Source organism: Salmo trutta, chromosome 14 (genome assembly GCF_901001165.1).
Source record: "Salmo trutta chromosome 14, fSalTru1.1, whole genome shotgun sequence".
NCBI classification, from domain to species: domain Eukaryota; kingdom Metazoa; phylum Chordata; class Actinopteri; order Salmoniformes; family Salmonidae; genus Salmo; species Salmo trutta.
Genome location: NC_042970.1, coordinates 62,516,469 through 62,539,402, shown reverse-complemented (window position 1 = coordinate 62,539,402; position 22,934 = coordinate 62,516,469). Strand labels below are relative to the sequence as shown.

The following is a 22,934-nucleotide window of genomic DNA, read 5'->3' as shown; positions in this document are numbered from 1 at the left end:
CAGTACTGTCCTTCACAACACCAGCAATCTCTGACAAAGTTTTCACTCTGGTCTTGAGATGGCAGCAGCTTTCCACCAAAGTATTTGTGTCCTGGGTGGAGTCCTGGTAATACTATTGCATTATCTTCTGCGTAGTTGTTGATGAAATTCACAACTCGCTGCAAGTCCTCATGCTTCAGGTGTAGCTCTCTTTTGACGGGAGGCATTAGACCAAGGCTCTTCAACCCTGTTCCTGGAGAGCTATCGTCCTGTAGGTTTTCGCTCCAACCCTAATATAGCGCACCTGATTCTAATAATTAGCTAGTTGATAAGATGAATCAGGTTAATTACAACTGGTGTTGGAGTGAAAAACCAACAGGAGGGTAGCTCTCCGGGAACAGGGTTGGAGAGCCCTGCATTAGACCATTCTCCTTGTATGACTGGTGGAGCCCTTAACCAACAATCCAGAGGGGGGCAATGCAAATAGTCTGGGTAGCCATTAGATTAGATGTTCAGTAGTCTCATAACGTGAAGGTAGAAGCTGTTTAGAAGCCTCTTGGATCTATACTTGGTGCTCCGGTACCGTTGCCGTGCAGGAGCAGAGAGAACAGTCTATGACTAGGGTGGCTGGAGACTTTTGACAATTATTAGGATCTTTCTCTGACACAGCCTGGTATAGAGGTCCTGGATGGCAGGAAGCTTGGCCCCAGTGATGTACTGGGCCGTACGCACTACTCTCTGTAGCGCCTTGCGGTTGGAGGCCGAGCAGTTACTGCCAGGTATGGCACCAGGCAGTAATGGAACCAGTCAGGATGCTCTCGATGTTGCAGCTGTAGAACCTTTTGAGGATCTGAAGACCCATGCCAAATCTTTTCAGTCTCCTGACGGGGAATAGGTTTTGTCATGCCCTCTTCACCACTGTCTTGGTGTGCTTGGACCATGTTAGTTTGTTGGTGATGTGGACACCAAGGAACTTAAGCTCTCAACCTGCTCCACTACAGCCCGGTTGATGAGAATGGGAGCGTGATTGGTCCTCCTTTTCCTGTAGTCCACATTGATGTCTTTAGTCTTGATCACGTTGAGGGAGAGGTTGTTGTCCTGGCACCACACAGGCAGGTATGCCCTCCTCCCCTATAGGCTGTCTCATTGTTGTCGGTGACCAGGCCAACCACTGTTGTGTCATCAGCAAAATGAATGATGGTGTTGGAGTTGTGCCTGGCCATGCAGTCATGACTGAACAGGGAGTACAGGAAGGGACTGAGCGCGCACCCCTGAGGGGCCTCTGTGTTGAGGACCAGCGTGTGGATGTGTTGTTCCCTACCCTTACCACCTGGGGGCGGCCTGTCAGGAAGTCCAGTATCCAGTTGCAGATGGAGGTGTTTAGTCCCAGGGTCCTTAGCTTAGTGGTGAGCTTTGAGGGCACTATGGTGTTGAACGCTGAGCTGTAGTCAATGAATAGCATTCTCACATAGGTGTTCCTTTTGTCCAGGTGGGAAAGGGCAGTGTGGAGTGCATCATCTGTGGATCTGCTGGGGTGGTATGCAAATTGGAGTGGGTCTAGGGTTTCTGGGATAATGGTATTGATGTGTGCCACGACCAGCCTTTCAAAGCACTTCATGGCTACCAATGTAAGTGCCACGGGTCGGTAGTCATTAGGCAGGTTACCTTAGTGTTCTTGGGCACAGGGACTATGGTGGTCTGCTTGAAACATGTTGGTATTACAGACTCAGACAGGGAGTGGTTAAAAATATCAGAGAAGACACTTGCCAGTTGGTCAGCGCATGCTCGGAGTACACGTCCTGGTAATCCATCTGTGAATGTTGACCTATTTAAAGGTCTTACATCGGCTGAGGAGAGCGTGATCACACAGTCGTCCGGAACAGCTGATGCTCTCATGCATGTTTCAGTGTTACTTGCCTCGAAGCGAGCATAGAATTAATTTAGCTCGTCTGGTAGGCTCGTGTCACTGAGCAGCTCTTGGCTGTGCTTCCCTTTGTAGTCTGTAATAAATAGTTTGCACACATCCGACAAGCATCGAAGCCGGAGTAGTACGATTTGATCTTAGTCCTGTATTAACGCTTTGCCTGTTTGATGGTTCGTCGGAGGGCCCAGCAGGATTTCTTATAAGCTTCCGGGTTAGAGACCCGCTCCTTGAAAGCGGCCTCTACCCTTTAGCTCAGTGCAGATGTTGCCTGTTATCTATGGCTTCTGGTTGGGGTATGTACGCACAGTCACTGTGGGGACAACGTCATCGATGCACTTGTTGATGAAGCCAGTGACTGATGTGGTGTACTCCTCAACACCATCGGAAGAATCCCGGAACATATTCCAGTCTGTGCTAGCATAACCGTCCTGTAGCTTAGCATCTGCTTCATCTGACCAGTTTTTTATTAACCGAGTCACTGGTGCTTCCTGCTTTAATTTTTGCTTGTAAGTAGGAATCAGGAGGATATAATTATGGTCAGATTTGCCAAATGGAGGGCGAGGGAGAGCTTTGTACGTGTCTCTGTATGTGGAGTAAAGGTGGTCTACAGCTTTTTTCCCTCTGGTTGCACATTTAACATGCTGGTAGAAATTAGGTAAAACAAATGTAAGTTTCCCTGCATTCAAGTCCCTGGCCACTAGGAGGGGCATCTCTGGATGCGCGTTTTCCTGTTTACTTATGGTGGTATACAGCTCATTGAGTGCGGTCTTTGTGCCAGCATCGTTCTGTGGTGGTATGAAAAATACAGATGAAAACTCTCTTGGTACAGTTGAAGTCGGAAGTTTACATACATCTTAGCCAAACACCTTTAAACTCAGTTTTCACAAATCCTGACATTTAATCCTAGTAAAAATGCCCTGTCTTAGGTCAGTTAGGATCACCACTTTATTTTAAGAATGTGAAATGTCAGAATAATAGTAGAGAGAATTATTTATTTCAGTTTTTATTTCTTTCATCACATTCCCAGTGGGTCAGAAGTTTACATACACTAAATTAGTATTTGGTAGCATTGCCTTTAAATTGTTTATCTTGGGTCAAATGTTTTGGGTAGCCTTCCACAAGCTTCCCACAATAAGTTGGGTGAAATTTGGCCCATTCCTCCTGACAGAGCTAGTGTAACTGAGTCAGGTTTGTAGGCCTCCTTGCTCGCACGTGCTTTTTCAGTTCTGCCCACAAGTTTTCTATAGGATTGAGGTCAGGGCGTTGTGATGGCCACTCTAATACCTTGACTTTGTTGTCCTTAAGCTATTTTGCCACAACTCTGGAAGTATGCTTGGGGTCATTGTCAATTTAGAAGACCCATTTGCGACCAAGCTTTAACTTCCTGACTGATGTCTTGAGATGTTGCTTCAATATATTCACATAATTGTCCTGCCTCATGATGCCATCTATTTTGTGAAGTGCACCAGTCCCTCCTGCAGCAAAGCACCCCCACAACATGATGCTGCCACCCTCTTGCTTCACGGTTGGGATGGTGTTCTTTGGCTTGCAAGCCTCCCCCTTTTTCCTCCAAACATAACGATGATCATTATGTCAAACAGTTATTTTTTTGTTTTCTCCAAACATTTTCTTCAAAAATTACGATCTTTGTCCCTATGTGCAGTTGCAAACCGTAGTCTGGCTTTTTTATGGCGGTTTTGGAGCAGTGGCTTCTTCCTTGCTGAGCGGCCTTTCAGGTTATGTCAACATAAGACTCGTTTTACTGTGGATATAGATACTTTTGTACCTGTTTCCTGCAGCATCTTCACAAGGCTGTTGTTCTGGGATTGATTTGTACTTTTCACACCAAAGTACGTTCATCTCTAGGAGACAGAACGCTTCTCCTTCCTGAGCGGTTTGACGGCTGCATGGTCCCATGGTGTTTATACTTGCGTACTATTGTTTGTACAGATAAACGTGGTACCTTCAGGCATTTGGAAATTGCTCCCAAGGATGAAATAGACTTGTGGAGGTCTACATTTTTTTTTCTTATGAGGTCTTGGCTGATTTCTTTGGCCTTTCCCATGATGTCAAGCAAAGAGGCATTGAGTTTGAAGGTAGGCCTTGAAATACGTCCACAGGTACACCTCCAATTGACTCAAATGATGAAGCTTCTAAAGCCATGACATCATTTTCTGGAATTTTCAGAGCTGTTTAAAGGCACAGTCAACTTAGTGTATGTAAACTTCTGACCCACTGAAATTGTGATAAAATGAATTATAAGTGAAATAATCTGTCTGTAAACAATTGTTGGAAAAATGACTTGTGTCATGCACAAAGTAGATGTCCTAACTGACTTGCCAAAACTAGTTTGTTAACAAGAAATTTGTGGAGTGGTTGAAAAACAAGTTTTAATGACTCCAACCTAAGTTTATATAAACTTCCGACTTCAACTGTAGATAGCAGCTAGCAGCTTATCATGAGATACTCTATCTCAGGCGAGCAAATCCTCGAGACTTCCTTAGATATAGTGCACCAGCTGTTGTTTACAGATATACATAGACCACCACCCCTTGTCTTACCATAGGCTGGTGCGTGTTCTACTGATGCTGAAAGACAAATTCCAGACACAAATATGTTAGCATTATTATGCAGTAGATAGCCGTAATCACCATCAGACACACCTGGTTAACTTGATGGGTCATCTAATCATCTGGCGAAGTGGATACTTTTCTTTAGACATGCATCTAGCTAGCTAGCTAAACAATGAACCATAATCCCAATCCATAGAGTACTAGCAATACAAACCGATTGTCATAGCTGGCTAACATTAGGCTATAACTAGCAATGCAAATGGCTGGCTGAGAGAATATCACTACAAAGATCATACACGTAATGTTAGCTAGCGAGCCAGCCATCTAACATCAGCTAGCCAGCTAACAGTACGCTTTATCTTGGGGTCTTTTGTTTAGACGTGTAGCTAGCTAAACAATGAACCATAATCCCAATCCATAGAATACTAGCAATTCAAGCTGATTGTCATAGCTAGCACAAGTTAACCAAATAGGTTCAATCTTAGCTAGTTATCTAGCTAAAATTAGGCTATAACTAGCAATGCAAATTGCTTTCCGAGATAATATTACTACACAGATCTAACAGTAAGATTACTACACTAGCTAACAGTAAGCTTTAACTTGCAATGAAAACAACTTTCTGACAAAATTAGAAATGTATAATATCTGAAACTGTAGCTAGACTCTTACCCATATACATGGATGAACGCGTCACGCCAGACTGCAACCCCTTTCATTAAATAAGACGTCCTGTGTCATTTCCATTTTGTTTGTACAGCTTGCTTGTCCCGTTGTGTCAAGTCACTCTGATTCACACTGACCGTGTGTAATGCCATAAGAATCATCAGATCTTTCTCCCTCTCTGTCACGGATGCCATGGTTGCACTTAGTTTGAAGATGTAATCCGGAGGCAGGTGTTTTATCTTCTTGAGGGCCGGTGGCAGTATTCGGTGTTTCAGATGACTAATGTGCCCAAAGTAAACTGCCTGTTACTCAGGCCCAGAAGCTAGGATATGCATATAATTGGTAGTATTGGATATAAAACACTCTGAAGTTTCTAAAACTGTTAAAATAATGTCTGTGAGTATAACAGAACCGATATGACAGGCAAAAACCAGAGGAGAATCCATCCAGAATTCTTTTTTTGTTGAGCTCACCAATCATTGAAATGGCTGTTTATGGGAATATCAATGGAATACCTCCCAGTTTGCAGTTCCTAGGGCTTCCAGTAGATGTCAACAGTCTTTAGAAAGACTTTCAGGCTTGTTTTTGAAAAATTTGCTGGAATTTGTAGTTTTTCTATGTGGCTCCCATTTTGGCTGTAGTGTTGTGGCGTGCGTCAGTGAGGGCGTGCACTTCGTTATTTATCTCCGGTAATGAACATACTATTCCCCGTCTTAAATATGATCGTTTATTTACATATTAGGGTACCTGAGGATTGTTTAGAAATGTTGTTTGACTTGTTTGGACAACGTTTATTGGTAACCTTTGGGATTCATTTGTATGCATTTTGAACGAGGGAAACCAGTGGAGTACTGAATCAAGCGCGCCAACTAAACTGACTTTTTTGGGATATAAAGAAGGACTTTATCGAACAAAAGGACCATTTGTTATGTAGCTGGGACCCTTGGGATTGCAAAAAGATGAAGATTTTCAAAGGTAATTGATTTATTTTATCGCTATTTCTGACTTTCGTGACGCCTCTGCTTGTTTGTAAAATGTTTGTAATGCTTTTGTACGCGGGGCGCTGTCCTCAGATAATCGCATGGTATGCTTTCGCCATAAAGCCTTTTTGAAATCTGACAAAGCGGCTGGATTAACAAGAAGTTAATCTTTTAAACAATGTAAGACACTTGTATTTTTATGAATGTTTAATATTACGATTTTGTATTTTGAATTTGGTGCGCTCCGATTTCACCGGATGTTGTTGAATTTGATCCCGGTAACGGGATTTCCGCACTAAAGAGGTTAAACAACAGCCTTCTGTGTTCTCTTTTCAACTCCCGCTGCATTTGCAATCAAACGACAGAATTGTATTCATCTTCTTATCATACTCTTCTTCTACCAGACATTCCACTGATTTAAAAACTCGGTCAACTTCTTTTTGTGACAACAACAATGTTGATCGCCGTTTCTTCCACCATCACCGTCATCAGAAGACTCTACGATGTCTTCTTCAATGAAAATGTTTTTACCTAAATCAGGGATTTCCTCATCGTCTGATTCATTTTCAGAGTCAGAATGGCACGATCGTCCTCCAGAAAGTAGTCCATCACAACTTTTTCCCACTGACCTTTATCAATAGTGCCTGATAAATTCAGGGCAGCAATGTTATTGAGAGCATTAGCAACACATTTGAATCAATGGAACGGTACCAAACACATCACATATATGGAAACCACGTTTGACTCCGTTACATGTATTTCTTCAACACTTGCACTTGCCTGCCCACCCCCTCACTAATATCAGATTAGGATAACCCTACTGTACATAAGCAACAAAATGCAATTAACCCTCCTCTTACCCCAGAACAATGAGCTCTCCGTATTTGACTGGCACTTTGGTGGAGGCTGGGGTGGTGATGTTTTCCTGGTCGGGAGAGAACATTGGTGCAGCTGTCAGGGGGGGAGAGTGATGAGGAGCTCTCCCACGGTGAACACTCACTCCTCTGTCTCCTTTTTCCTCAGAGTCTGCTCCTTTTTCCTCAGTGTCTGGTCATCCCGCCTCTCACTACGCCACACTCAACCTGCAGACAAGACATTTAGTCAGAATCAAACAGTGACTCAGAGCAGACACAACAGACATCCCAGGTGTGTCTAGAACAGCAGACTTCTATTAGTCAATACGAGACTGTGAGCGAGACTAAACAAACAGATGCAACAACCGCGATTGCTATGTCTCCAAAGCATATGATACACCACAACACATCAATTACTCACACTCACGTTGAGATTATCGAAGAGCGTGCTACAGGTACCACAGGCAGATAATAGTCAGTAAGAGAGAGAGACAGACTAAACAAAGAAGAGGCAACAACCAAGATTGATGAGTCTCCAATGATAAACCACATTGATTACTCACTCTGTGACCTGTGGCGAGTATCAAACGCAACAGGTAAACTGCTATCCTGGCTTTGCTTGCTAGTAACTGTCTTAAGACTTGCAGCTGAAGAAACAGACTAATACAATAATAGTAATACTGCAGAAAGCATGTTAGCTTCAGTTACATAGTGCAGCAGGACGCTAAAGTGACCAGTCACACAAATCCATCAGGCGGCGAGTAAACAGCTCAACTCCCCACAGCTAGACAGGCTCGGCACTAATCTGCAGCTTTGCTGCTACTGCAGGGAGGGTTCAGAGAGCAGGCTCTTAGCGTCGCAACAACGGGGGGCTTAGTGGGGTGCAAACAAAGCTAATTAGACCAGACATATGTCACACCCTTCCATTTTCAGCCGACTACCGCGAGCCATAGTTATCAATGTTGACCTTGGCTGGCTGTCTTTATGCTGTGTGCATGGCATAGCATGAGCTTATCTTATAAGCATCTTATAAGCAAGAATGGAGTCACACAATTTGTTTATACGTCTGACATCCAACAACTTTAGCTGAAAATGAACTCACAAATTCGACATGGAAAATTCAATGGTGTCATCCCGCACCTCAGTCAACTCCTGATAAGTGCACATTAGATAAATTGTTTAACCTCTACGGGCTAGGGGGCAGTATTGAGAATTTTGGAAAAAATATGTGCCCATTTTTAACTGCCTCCTACACCAACTCAGAAGCTAGAATATGCATATTATTGTTCAGGTTTGGATAGAAAACACCCTAAAGTTTCTAAAACTGTTTGAATGGTGTCTGTGAGTATAACAGAACTCCTATGGCAGGCAAAAACCTGAGAAGGTTTCATGCAGGAAGTACCCTGTCTGACAAGGTGTTGTTGTTCTTGCTTCTGTTTATTGAAGAGTCAGGATCTTAGCTGTAACGTGACAATTCCTAGGGCTCCAATAGGCTCTCAGAACCCGGGCAAAACCTGAACGATGACGAGGCAGCCTCAGGCTGAAACACAGTGGCCCATCAGAGGACAATGGAATTAGGCGCGTGCACGATTCGACCCCATGCAGTATTTTCCTTCGGCTGTTTAGCTAATTGCAGATTCCCGGTCGGAATATTATCGCTTTTTTACGAGAATAATGGCATAAAAATTGATTTTAAACAGCGGTTGACATGCTTCAAGTACGGTAATGGAATATTTAGACATTTTTTGTCACGTTCTGCGCCATGCACGCGACCATGATTTACCATTCTGATAGTGTCTAGAACGCACGAACAAAACGTCGCTGATGGAACATAACGATGGATTATTTGGGACCAAACCTACATTTGTTATTGAAGTAGAAGTCCTGGGAGTGCATTCTGACGAAGAACAGGAAAGGTAAGACCATTTTTCTTATAGGAAATGTGATTTTGGTGAAGGCTAAACTGGGTGGGTGTCTAAATAGCTAGCCCGTGATGGCTGGGCTATGTACTTAGAATATTGCAAAATGCGCTTCATCCGAAAAGCTATTTTAAAATCGGACATATCGAGTGCATAGAGGAGTAATGTATCTATAATTCTTAAAATAATTGTTATGCTTTTTGTGAACGTTTATCGTGAGTAATTTAGTAAATTGTTAGTAAATTCCCCGGAAGTTTGCGGGGGGTATGCTTTTTCTGAACGTCACATGCTAATGTAAAAAGCTGGTTTTTGATATAAATATGAACTTGATTGAACAGACATGCATGTATTGTATAACATAATGTCCTAGGTGTGTCATCTGATGAAGATCATAAAAGGTTAGTGCTGCATTTAGCTGTGGTTTGGGTTTTTGTGACATTATATGCTAGCTTGAAAAATGGGTGTCTGATTATTTCTGGCTGGGTACTCTGCTGACATAATCTAATGTTTTGGTTTCGTTGTAAAGCCTTTTTGAAATCGGACAGTGTGGTTAGATTAACGAGAGTCTTGTCTTTAAATAGCTGTAAAATAGTCATATGTTTGAGAAATTGAAGTAATAGCATTTCAAACGTTTTAAAAATCGCGCCACAGGATTCAACTGGCTGTTACGTAGGTGGGACGAATTCGTCCCGCCGGTCCCATAGAGGTTAAAAAGTGCAATGTGGCTCCTAGTCCCAATTCAATTGCATCATTTTGAATTGCCTCTGATAACTAACTGCGTGTTCTGGTTTAGTGCAAACTGTCACAACTGTCCCAAGCCATTGCATTTATCAGTTATCAGAGTTGACTGTCGTCCCTTATGTTAGTTGATGCTCTCCACCTTTGGTAACCTTTTGTACATGAGGCGTACGGATAGAGAGTAGGTCAGTGTCAGCTCCAGGGACTGATCTGAGCTTGACGGCTCCCCCCGACAGTGTTAATAGTCTTCTGACCCTTACTCCACACACTAACCCTGACCATACACTCCCATAGCCCCCAAGTCCAATTCACTCAGCTCTCAGTAGCGGTGCACCACAGGGACAGATACATACACAAACACACACAATCACTCCACAGCTTAAACACACTAGTACTCATTACTACAATAAAGAAATAAAAGCTGAAATAAATCATTCTCTCTACTATTATTCTGACATTTCACATTCTTAAAATAAAGTGGTGATCCTAACTGACCTAAGACAGGGATTTTTTTACTAAGATTAAATGTCAGGAATTGTGAAATACTAAGTTTAAATGTATTTGGTTGAGGTGTATGTAAACTTCCGATTTCAACTCTAAACAAGCCTCATGGGCTCCCGAGTGGCGCAGCGGTCTAAGGCACCGCATCTCAGTGCAAGAGTTGTCACTACAGTCCCTGGTTCGATTCCAGGCTGTATCACATTTGGCCGTGATTGGGAGTCCCATAGGGCAGCACACAATTCGCCCTGTGTCGGCTGTCATTGTAAATAAGAATATGTTCGTAACTGACTTGCCTAGGTAAATAAAGGTTCACTTTAACCGAAGTAGATACTTTTAAGATTGTTATATGCATCAGTTGGGGTCTCTATAAGCTTAAGTATGAGGTCCTAAACTGAGCATGAAAGAGCATCCTTGTAGCTGTGTGGGCTAATATAGTCAAAATGTTTGAGCCAATGGAAAGTTTGAAGTGTTTTCTTCCCAGGCAAAATGCAATGCATTATCGCTGGGATATGAGGTAACAAAAGGGCCTGGCCTGTGTTAAAAGACAAAAAAGTGATTGTGATTGTGTTGAATTGTGTTTGGGAAATAAAGATATACATGGTTTTAAAAAGGTAGTGGTAATATTTAATTCAGTACAAACATTTGTAAGTTGTGCCAAGAGACCAATTTTTTGGGACAAGTTTTCAAAACTATAATGTTTACATGAATTTTTATTATTTCCAGGGATACAGAACATCCTTAAATATATGTACATATCTTTGTTAGAAAGAATACTATATTAAAAATGGCTCAACTTACCCCACTCTTCTCTATCATACAGTAAGACATAAACAAAATGCATCAGTGATTTGTATTTTCCTTCAACTTTCTGAAGAGGCAGCGGCACTGGAATGTGCGTGTTTGTTTCTTCACTTTCTGTAGCCGTTAGCGATGATGCTAATGTAATGACAACCGTTTTCTGGAAGAATAATGATGAGTGAGAAAGTTACAGAGGAATATACATCATACCCCCCCCCCCCCCAAATGCGAACCTTCCCTGTTATTGTAATGGTGAGAGGTTAGCATGTCTTGGGGGTATAATATTTGTGCGTCTAACTTTCTCACGCATTATTATTCACGATTAATTCAGGACTATCCGTAATCATGACAGCATCTACATAAATGTAGGAGTGTTTAGAAACATTCTATTCTTATTTATAATAAAAGTGACTCCAAAATTACACCATTCAGTTCTATTGGGCACAAAATAATCTGAAACACAACCAAAACAAACAGCAAATGCATCCAACAAGTTTGTAGAGTCACAAGATTGATGTAATTTTGACTACTTTAATACAAATATAAGTGAATTTATACCAATACTTTTGGTCCCCTAAAATGGGGGGACTATGTACAAAAAGTGCTGTAATTTCTAAACGGCAGCTGACAGTCTGCAGTTTAACCTCATTGTATCATTTCAAATCCAAAGTGCTGGAGTACAGCGCCAAAACAACAACAAAAATGTGTCACTGGTGTGTAAAATGCTAGTAATTCGTACTTGTGTAACATAAGTTAATAGGAAACACGAGCAAACCACTAGTCTCTCGAAACAGCTGTTCAAAACTGAGCCAGCTAATGTAGCTAGCTCAAGGGTTGGTTATGGCTTGCGAGAATAGCAGACCGGCCCACTATCCCTAAAGCAATAATATGGACATATCTGTATTATCTTACCACTTCTGCTCTATAAGTTAATAAGAGTAAAGCAGGGATTAAGAGTAAAGCGGGCCGCCTATGTGTAGGCGGTGTAAAAGTAGTACATTATATTATTTATTTATTTGTATACATTTTCGGGATGAAAAAACACTTTGTGTAAACTTAAATGACTAAAACCAGATATAAAGGATTTAAAAAAGATAATGGATCTATATATTTTTTTTATAATATAATCTTTGAGAACTAAGAATCACCAAAATAAAAGTTAAATCAAATCAAATTATATTTGTCACATGCGTCAAATACAACTGGTGTGGAATTTCAAATGAAATATTTGCTTCCCAACAATGCAGAGTTTAAAATAGTAACACAAGAGGAATACAATAAAATATACACGAATGGAGATATATATGGATATCATAAGGTGAATGCACCAATTTGTAAGTCGCTCTGGATAAGAGCGTCTGCTAAATGACTTAAATGTTAAATGTAAATGTCTATATACAGGAAGTACCAGTACCAGATCAATGTGCAGAGGTACAAGGCATTTGAGGTAGACACTGTATGTGCAAGAAGGCAGGGTAAAATGACTAGGCATCAGGATAGATAATAATAAGAGTCAAATAAAGAACAAAGCAGCAGCAAATGATGAGTGTAAAAGTGTGTGTGTGTGAGTGTGTGTGTGTGTGTGTGTGTGTGTGTGTGTGTGTGTGTGTGTGTGTGTGTGTGTGTGTGTGTGTGTGTGTAATGTGTATGTATGTACACTACCGTTCAAAAGTTTAGGGTCACTTAGAAATGTCCTTGTTTTTGAAAGAAAAGCATATTTTTTTGTCCATTAAAATAACATCAAATTGATCAGAAATACAGTGTAGACATTGTTCATGTTGTAAATGACTATTGTAGCTGGAAACTGCTGATTTTTTATGGAATATCGAGACCCTCGTAGTGGACAAGATATTGAGGGAATTACTGTAAAAGGTGACAAGGAGGAACGGAAGGATTCTACATATTCCATACCACGACTCACCCCGGCGCGTCCGCCACCGAAACGTCCAAACCCCATCCGGAGGTGGGAGAAGTCGTCCCCCACCCAGCAGAGTCGGTGTTATAAATGTCAGTCTCCAGACCATTATGCCCCACAATGTCCTAGCAAGGACGAGTCCATGGTCACGGAGTCATCGCTGCCCATCCCCACGCATCCCGGTTCGAGAGGGCAGGATCAACACTGTTGGTTAGCAGAAATGGCCCCAGCCCCAGAGATTCCAGTTCGAGTAGAAGGACAAGATGTGGTAGCCATTCTTGACTTGGGAAGTATGGTTACATTAGTAGAGGAGCGGATGGTGACCTCCCAACACTGCTACCAGACAAAGTAGCCGTGTCCTGTATCCATGGAGACACCCACTATTACCCCACCGTGAATCTGTCTATTCTCACTCCGAAAGGAAGGTGTACAGTCAGGGCAGGGAAAGTACCCCAGCTGAAGGTGCCATTATTGATCGGGAGAGACTGTCCCCTATATAAAGAGCTTCGGCAGATGATGTTATGCACGGGAAGAAGGGGGACAGGAAGGAAGAAAAAAACAAAATCCACGCCGAGGTAGTAATCCTACAAGGAGACGTAGCCTCGACCTCATCCTCTGGAGCAGAGGAAGAAATAGCGACCCAACGTTTACGACAGATATTCCATGAAACCACCGATGAAGACACCTGCGAAGGGTTATACATGACGCAGGAAGGAAGGAGCAACCAGGCGCTAAGGGATATATTTGAAGCCCCATCCGAGGAGGGAACCTGGAAGGGATTCTCCTTGGTCACCCCTGGCGGGGATGGGGAACCACCTCCTCACCCCTCTACTGAGGTCGACCTGCCCCAGGAATTAAAGGGACAGTTCGGCACCTCGCAGCATAGAGACCCAGACCTAAGGGAGGCCATGAGGAAGGTGAAGGTGATCGACGAGAGGAACGTCGACGGATCAGGTGAGCCCCCTCTTCCTTACTTCCTTACAATCAGGCGGGGTCTCTTATATTGGGTCGTGCAACGAAGGGGGGAAAACCAGGAATTACTAATGGTGCCTAGACCATACAGGGATGCAGTCCTACAGTTAGCCCATTCCCCACATCCTAGGAGGACACCTGGCACGGGACAAAACTATCGACAGGATCATGCAGAGATGCTAATGTCCCCGTGTCACCCGGGATGTGGCCAGGTATTGCAGGACGTGTGATCAATGTCAGCGTACAGCCCCACGGCCACACCTACGCAACCCTTTGATTCCTCTCCCCATTATAGAGAACCCCTTTGAACACATAGCTATGGACCTCGTGGGACCCCTCCCAAAATGCGCTAGAGGACACGAGTACATCCTAGTGGTCGTAGATTACGCTACCAAGTTCCCAGAGGCCATACCCCTGCGTAACATGGCGTCAAAGGGAATTGCCAAGGAATTGTTCCTGATGTACTCTCGGGTGGGCCTTTCCAAGACGATCCTAACTGATCAGGGAACCCGTTCATGTCCCGGTTGATGAAGGACTTGTGTCGGTTATATCAGGTTCAACAGATACGTACAAGCATATTCCACCCTCAAACAGACGGGTTGTGCGAACGCTTGAACAAAACGTTTAAAAGCATGTTGAGAAGAGTGGTGTCCAGAGACAGGAAAAACTGGGACATGCTTCTCCCACACTTAATGTTTGCCCTGCGAGAAGTACCCCAGGCGTCCACTGGATTGTCCCCATTTGAATTGCTCTATGGCAGACCCTGTCGAGGGATCCTCGACTTAGCCAAGGAGACCCAACCATGCCCTTTTCGGTCCACAATAGAACATGTTACCCTGATGAGAGACCGCCTGTTGGCAGTGGGGCCCATAGTAAAGGAGCATATGGAGAAGGCGCAAAGGACCCAAGGCCGGGCCTACGATAAGTCTGCGACACCCCGTGAGTTCACCATGGGAGAGAAAGTGATGGTGCTTGTGCCCACGGCTGAACACCGTTTGCTGGCGCAGTGGAGGGGGCCCTACGAGGTAATGAAAAAGGTATCACCGGTCAATTACCTCATCAAGCAACCTGACAGGAGGAAGAAGGTCCAACTATATCATATAAACCTGTTGAAGAAGTACCATGGAAGAGAGGAGGAGGTGGCTTTGATGGCTATGGAAGGCAATGGAAAAGAGGCGGCTCTACCACAGGTGCGTTGTGGCCAAACTCTCCTGCCGGAGCAGTCGAGACAGCTAGACAAGCTGATGATGAACTTCAGCCGGGTATTCTCTCCATTCCCAGGACAAACAGATGTCCTGTTCCACCATATCCACACTGAACCCGGCAAGAAGGTGCATATCCGGCCTTACAGGATTCCTGAGGCCCGCCGAGTCATCGCTAAGAACGAGGTAAGGGAGATGCTGAGGATGGGCGTGATCGAGCCATCTACGAATGAGTGGTCCAGTCCCATAGTCCTGGTCCCCAAACTGATGGTAGTATGAGACTCTGCAACGACTTTAGGAGCGTGAACGCCATCTCTACATTCGACGCGTATCCCATGCCCCGCGTAGATGAACTCTTGGAGCGCTTAGGAAAGGCCAAGTTCATCACCACCCTGGATTGGACGAAGGGATATTGGCAAGTGCCGGTGGCTACGGAGGATCGCCCAAAGAATGCCTTCACCACACCGGAGGGGCTTTTTCAGTATGTGAGGATGCCCTTCGGACTGCATGGTGCTGCTGCAACTTTCCAACGCCTCATGGATGCCATTCTACGACCCCATCAAGAGTACACAGCGGCATACATTGACGATGTGGTCATCCACAGCGAGGACTGGGATAGTCACCTCCTGCGCTTACGGGCAGTGCTAGGGAGCCTGGAAGGCTTAGGGATAACGGGATATTATTTACTTAACATGTAAATAACTGATGTTATAGGTGAATGCACCAATTTGTAAGTCGCTCTGGATAAGAGCGTCTGCTAAATGACTTAAATGTAAATGTAAATGATGAAACATGGTTGAACATATTAGAGACTCAACAAAGCTCCACCAACTCAAGGTCATGGAGAGAATTCTGTTGGAAGAATGTTTTACGTTTCTTCATAACACCTAAACTGAAATCAAAACAGACTGGCTACCAACATCCTTGTTGGAGAGAATGCGGCCTATCGAGGGTGGATCACTCTCATATCTTTTGGACTTGCCCCGCAATCGAAACCTACTGGGGAGAAATAAGATCTAACATTGGAAAAATATTGGGATTTGAAATAGAACAAACATTAATTTCTTTGTACTTAGGTGAAACACCTGATAACTTACACAATAGAGAAAAGTACCTCTTGAAGGTCCTGCTGGCAGCCAGTAAAAAGGCTATCACTAGGAAATGCCTACAAAAAGACCCTCCCACAGTGACACAATGGATAGACATTGTAAAAGAAATACACCACATGGAGCGTATGACTGTTGCTTTAAGAACACAAGAGGAGAGAGGTCAGGAATACTGGGGAAAATGGGTTTCGTACCTGAAAAAGATCTAATTCAAAGATGTCAATGTAACTAATATGAAGGTATGACGTGCACTATAACTGCCAGATCTTTTTTGTTGTTCTTTTATTTTACTTTATTTGTACTTTCTTTGTGTTCCTAGAATAAAAACAAAGTATTATTTTTTTAAAGCAGGCAGGCTTTTTTCTCATCATCCCGTTCTCACAGATCACTCTTTAAAGGTCTGTTTGTTAGATTTAATCAGTATCTACCATCTGGTGGCTACAGAAGCACTCAGATCTCACCCAAGGAAAGGTAACCACTTGTGTGAGAACGGAGAAACATATTTTCACAGTACTTTCTTACTGTAACGGTCGTTGTAGGAAGTGGACCAAGGTGCAGCGAGTGCTCATTTTTAACATTTATTGAACACTTAACAAAAACAAACAGACACCACAGTAATGCATGCTGACACACAGCAATGCAAAATCAACCTCCCACAATTCCCATGACAAACACACCCCTATACATAGGACCTTCAATCAGAGGCAACGAGGAACAGCTGCCTCCAACTGAAGGCCCAATCCCAATAAACTAAACATAGAAATAGACAGACTAGACTGAACATAGAAATACACTAACATAGAACATAGACCAAAACCCCGGAATACTCTAAACAAACACCCATCTACATAAAGACACACCCCGAACCACATAAAATAAATACCCCCCTGCCACGTCCTGACCAAACTACAATAACAAATAGCCTCTTTACTGGTCAGAACGTGACACTTACATACTTCATAACAGTAATAGCGCTTGATTTAGAAATCAGTCTAGGACCACAATTAAATAGCTGTCCCTGGATGGCAGTGATGTTGGGTAAGGTCTGAGGCTGACTATTGAGCCCCACATTGGACGTGTCATAATACCCATAAAACCTAGCAAGTCAAACACCGAAATGGTTCCAATCTTTTTTCCCATAGGAGATTTTAGAAACATTTCCAATGAATTAATGTTAATTAACATAACATAGCATCTCCAGGCCTCCACATATACAAGCCGCTGATGCGGGCCTTTGGAACATCTACATAAAAAAGTATAATAAATCATTTTTAAATATACCATCACAATAAATCCACAATTTATTTTAGTCAGGTCTAAAGAAACATTATTATATGGAGAAAATGTATTTCAGAAGAACAGAATATGAGTTGGCCTACTGTATGTTATCTGGCTATACGCCATGCCATAGGCTGTAGCCTTGTTCATTTAGCAGACAACCAATGCGTATAAGTTCCATGCTGTTATTTTATATTATATGATTTTATAGTAAGAAGAATATAATTGAATATAGCTGAATAAAATAGAAAGGATATTTTTCTATTACAGAGTGAGTGTGCGTGCATGTGAAGTGGCTATGTTGAGCATAAAAGTGATCATTTGAAAAAGGTCCTATATGCTAGATTTAGAGTTATTTGGCAACTTAAGTTGTGAATGATACAAACCTTAGAATGTCTTCGAAATCAAGGTATGGGCTGCATGATGCAACTATAGGCTACTGATGATTTGAGAAAGTTGCTAAGTTGCAAATAAAAGCTTGCAAAATGTTCCTTGCCTCAGGTTGCACACGCTGTTCTCTCATGAAGAGATCATATTTTCACCCTCTTCTCAACTGAATCTTGTCTTTACTAACATGTAAAATTAGTTTAGATTTTGAATGTCCCATTATCAAATGGGCAGGAACAGGGGCAGGGGAAAAAATACATGTAATCTGTATGCACTCAAATAGTGAATGGAGGCCGGGTAGACTACTCTGGTTATTTCACTCCACACAACAACCACTGTTTGAGGAGCATGCTGGGCGACAGTTGATATTCCGCCCAAACTCTGTATGCCATGGGCTCTCCAACCCTGTTCCTGCAGCTACCCAGTGCTTCATTTTGGAAACTAAGTGAAATCTGTTCAGGAACATCGATAGTAACATATTTTCACAATGAAACATATTTCATTAAACTGTTGACAGCCCATCTCTCTGAAGGAAAGAGGGGAGGAGATGGAAACGCACAGTTATGAGATATTCTGCAGCTAAAGGTAATGTGTCAGCCTATTAATTCTGAAAATATAATGCCCTATTACTAGGCTATTCAAAATCAAATACAAACTCACTATAATTGTAGGCTAACTCTGTAAGCTGCCCTGCACATCCAACAGCATCATCTAGGCCTATACGTTCACTACCAGACTCATGGATAGAACGTTTGGAGTTTAGAATAAGGTAACCAGTCCATCCAGTATGCATAATAATACAGTCAAAGGCGATTACTAGAATTTGTTTAATTTTGTATTGGCAAGAGCAATTATGTACCAAAGACATCTTAAATTATTTTTTTTGTATGTTTTCCTGCCCTGTGTAATATGCGGTAGCCTATGTATTGTATAATGGCGCAATCCTTATTTTAATTCTGTTTTTTGTTTTTTTGGGGGGCTTATATATAGGCCTATGCGTATGCATAAGCTCTAATATGCATATGGCTATTTTGAATGAATTATTACCTTAGAAAGCGCTGTATTAGACTTTGAAACAACATCCACAACGACCATGTTTTCTACTCACTTTCAACCTGTTGAACTTCTTTCTTCAAATTGATCAATCATAGTGTGGTGAGTTTTAAAAGCACATACTGTTTTGATGATACTTATTTGATGTGATCTTCTATTACATTTGCATTGATGTCAGAGTGGTTAGAGGGACAACAGAGCCCTGAGAACCAGCCCATCAGTGACCTGATGATCATTAGCAAGTTGGATACTACCTACACATGTCCAGAGTGCATAAGAGGAGACTACCGTGACTCAACGGTTATGTGGAATTTTAATGTGGTCAGGACTCATGATGAATGCCAGTGTGGTGGTAATACAGTCAGCGCAACAGCCCTATTCACAGGTCATTTGGATTAGTCATATACAACAGATGCACTTGTGGAAAAAAACAGTTTCTGTGGTTTGTATGGGGAGCCCACAAGATGCACCTCAGTGAGAACATTCTGCAACTGTGCCATGGAGGAGGAGCCTGGAACGTCAATGTTTCAACTGAACTCCAAATAAGAAGTAAGTAGAGTTGGATAGGACACACCATACGAAAATCATGTGGCGTGCTTAACGAGAGCGAGAGAGAGCGAGAGAGAGGGAGAGGAGAGACAGCTCTAAATCGGGACCAAAATTGTGTAGTGTATACTAGGATGGGGCGGTATCCAGATTGTCATACCGACCTTATGCCATACCTCGATATTCGGTAAAACCGGGACTGAACACAAGGGGCAGTGTTTTCAAACCCCACTGATACTCTGTAATCCGAAGGTTAGCAATGCTAACAAGTAAGTGTAAAATCCCATAGAGAATGCTAACGAGCGCATTGCAAACATTTTATACAGTGTCTGACCTAAACTATCTGCTGTTACCAAGCGAATGCTTGATTTTGGAAGAAGCTAACCACCGACTAAATTAACAAACCAAATGTTCAACTGCAGAGCATTTAGCACATTTTAGACCGTTAACCTAATAGTTATTATAAGATATCTAGCTGGCAAACATTTAGTTGTGAATTCCATACTGTAATTAGATCATCTAGCGCATGCTACACAACAGTGAGTGATTTACAAGGCTCTCATAATTTTGTGCTTGTAAACAAACACCACGTGACTGGTGACTACCATTAAGTTTCAGAATGAAAAATGATGTGACAGGTGAAATGAAGAACGCAATCTTCTTTATCTTATTATTTTGTAAATGTTTAAATTTTTTGAATTTTGATCTTGTCTCTTTGCTGAAACTCCCCATCGGGCTTGGCAGGCGAAAGTCGAGTCATGCCTCCTCCGACACATGACAGGCCAAACCGCAATTCTTAACACCCACCCACTTAAACCGGAAGCCAGCAGCATTAATTTGTCGGAGGAAACACAGTTCAACTGAAGACCGTGGTCAGCCTACAGGCGCCTGGCCTGCCACAAGGAGTCGCTAGAGCGCGATGAGCCAAGTAAAGCCCCCCCGGCCAAACCTTCCCCTAGCCCGGACAACACTGGACCAATTGTGTGCCGTCCTATGGGACTCCCATAGTATCTCTGTGCATTCAAATTGTCATTGATAAAATTGAATTGTGTTCGTTGTCCGTAGCTTATGCCTAACCATACCATAACCCCACGCCATCACGAGACATTCTGTTCACAATGTTGACATCAGAAAACCGCTCACCCACACGACGTCATACACGTGGTCTGTGGCTGTGAGGCTGGTTTGACGTACTGCCCAATTCTCTAAAACAACGTTGGAGGCGGCTTATGGTAGAGAAATTAACTTTCAATTCTCTGGCAACAGCCCTGGTGGATATTCCTGCACTCAGCATGCCAATTGACAAAACTGCACATTTTAGAGTGGCTTTTTATTGTCCCCAGCACAAGGTGCACCTGTGTAATGATCATGCTGTTTAATCAGCTTCTTGATATGCCAACCTGTGAGGTGGATGGATAATCTTGGCAAAGGAGAAATGCTCAATAACAGGGATGAAATACAAATTTGTGCACATAATCTGAGAGACCAAAGAAGAATAAAAATGTGCTTATGGAACATTTCTGGGATCTTTTATTTTAGCTCATGAAACATGGGACCAACACATGTTACATGTTGCATTTATATTTTTGTTCAGTGTACCTAAAAAGTTGCTACAAATATTAAAATGTATTAAAAAAACGTTATAAGACATTGTTTCAACAGTATTGACGGTATTGAAAACCAATCCTGTGGCTTTTTCCAAATACCCCGGTATACGGTATATACGGTATACCGCCCAAGCCTGTTAACTATACACTTTTTTCTCCCTCATACACGCACGCACATGAACACACACTCATAAAGGTGATTTTTGCTCCAGTGTTTAACCGTATGACGCAATCACAAAGATAACCATCAAACAACCACAACCAACCATCAAACAGGAGCAGGTAGGCGGGGCAACCAATAGACACACATTCACAGGCCAAAAATGCCCAGTAGTCAGCGCTACTTAAGGAGATATACACTCACCGGACAGTTTATTAGGTACACCCAGCTAGTAAAGGGTTGGACCCCCCTTTGCCTTCAGAATAGCCTGAATATTTTGGGGCATTCTACAAGGTGTGAGAAACGTTCCACAGGGAAATTGGTCCATGCTGACGTGGTACATTCATGCTGCAAACAGCCCGTTCCATCTCATGCTGTATTGGGTTGCTGTATTGGGTTGAGGTCTGGGACTGTGCAGGCCACTCAAGTAAACTGAACTCACTGTCATGTTCCAAGCATTGTTTTTCCACTCCTCATTTGTCCAGTGTTGGTGATCGCGTGCCCACTTGTATTTAGCTGATAGGAGTGGAACCCGGTGTGGGGTCGTCTGCTGCAATAGCCCATCCGTGACAAAGATCAACAAGTTGTGCGTTCCGAGTTGCCATTCTGCACACCACTGTTGTACTGCGCCGTTAATTGTCTGTTTGTGGCCTGCCTGTTAGCTTGCACGATTCTTGCCATTCTCTTTCGACATCTCTCATCAACGAGCTGTTTTCGCCCACAGGACTGCCGCTGACTGGATGTTTTTTGTTTGTCGCACCATTCTCTGTAAACCCTAGGCACTGTCATGCTTGAAAAGTCCTGGAGGGCGCCCGTTTCTGAGATACTGGATCCGGCGTACCTGGCACCGACGATCATACCACGCTCAAAGTCATTTAGATCACTCGTTTTGCACATTCTAACGTTCAATCGAACAGTAACTGAATGCCTCGATGCCTGTCTGCCTGCTTTATATAGCAAGCCAAGGCCAAGTGACTCACTGTCTGGAAGAGCAATCCATTTTCGTGAATGGGATGGTGTACCAAATAAACTGTCCGGTGAGTGTACACAATAGACATGTAATGTAATAATAGTAGACGGCACTACTGTAAATAAACACTTACATTTACTGTACTTTTACTTGTAAACGAAGTCCATGTGTCTATCCTTCTGGGCGAATGAACTGTAAAACTCCTCCCTGTTGGCCCTCAGTTTTAAAAGTATCTCTGTCTCGATGCAATGGAGATGAGGGCAAGGGATGAGAGTCGTCCTTGATCGTTCCAGTTTCTACTGTTTCAGTGCAGAAAATAACCTCTCAACAGATGCTGATGTGTCTGGTATAGTGAGGACCAGCTGCAGTAACTTTGTCGCCTTGGGGACAGTCTGTGTCAGGTCATGCTGAAACAAAAAGCTGAGAAGCTTTCCAGGTGATTTGTCTCATACCATTTGTGAACTGTACAATCCGACCATTAATGAGCAGTGCCACAATTGATCTTCTGATTCCACTGACTGGATCTTAATTTGATCACTCTTTTGTTGCCGAGTGTATTTGTATTTGTTCACCGGACATGCTACCTGTTCCAGACCTGCTGTTTTCAACTCTCTAGAGACAGCATGAGCGGTAGAGATACTCTCAATGGTCGGCTATGAAAAGCCAATTGACATTTACTCTTGAGGTGCTGACTTGTTGCACCCTCGACAACCACTGTGATTATTATTATTTGACCATGCTGGTCATTTATGAACATTTGAACATTTGAACAACTTGGCCATGTTCTGTTATAATCTCCACCCGGCACA

General features: G+C 42.9%; 1 protein-coding gene across 1 annotated transcript in view; it reads right to left on the bottom strand.

Moving 5' to 3' along the window:
• Window positions 1-22,934, bottom strand: part of LOC115208562 (E3 ubiquitin-protein ligase pellino homolog 1) — a 58,021-nt gene that overhangs the window by 22,660 nt on the left and 12,427 nt on the right. The window contains exon 2 of the mRNA XM_029776719.1: window positions 6,980-7,201. Within this exon, the coding sequence (XP_029632579.1) occupies window positions 6,980-7,062 (83 nt within the window). The 5' untranslated portion in view covers window positions 7,063-7,201. The remainder of the gene's footprint in view (window positions 1-6,979; window positions 7,202-22,934) is intronic.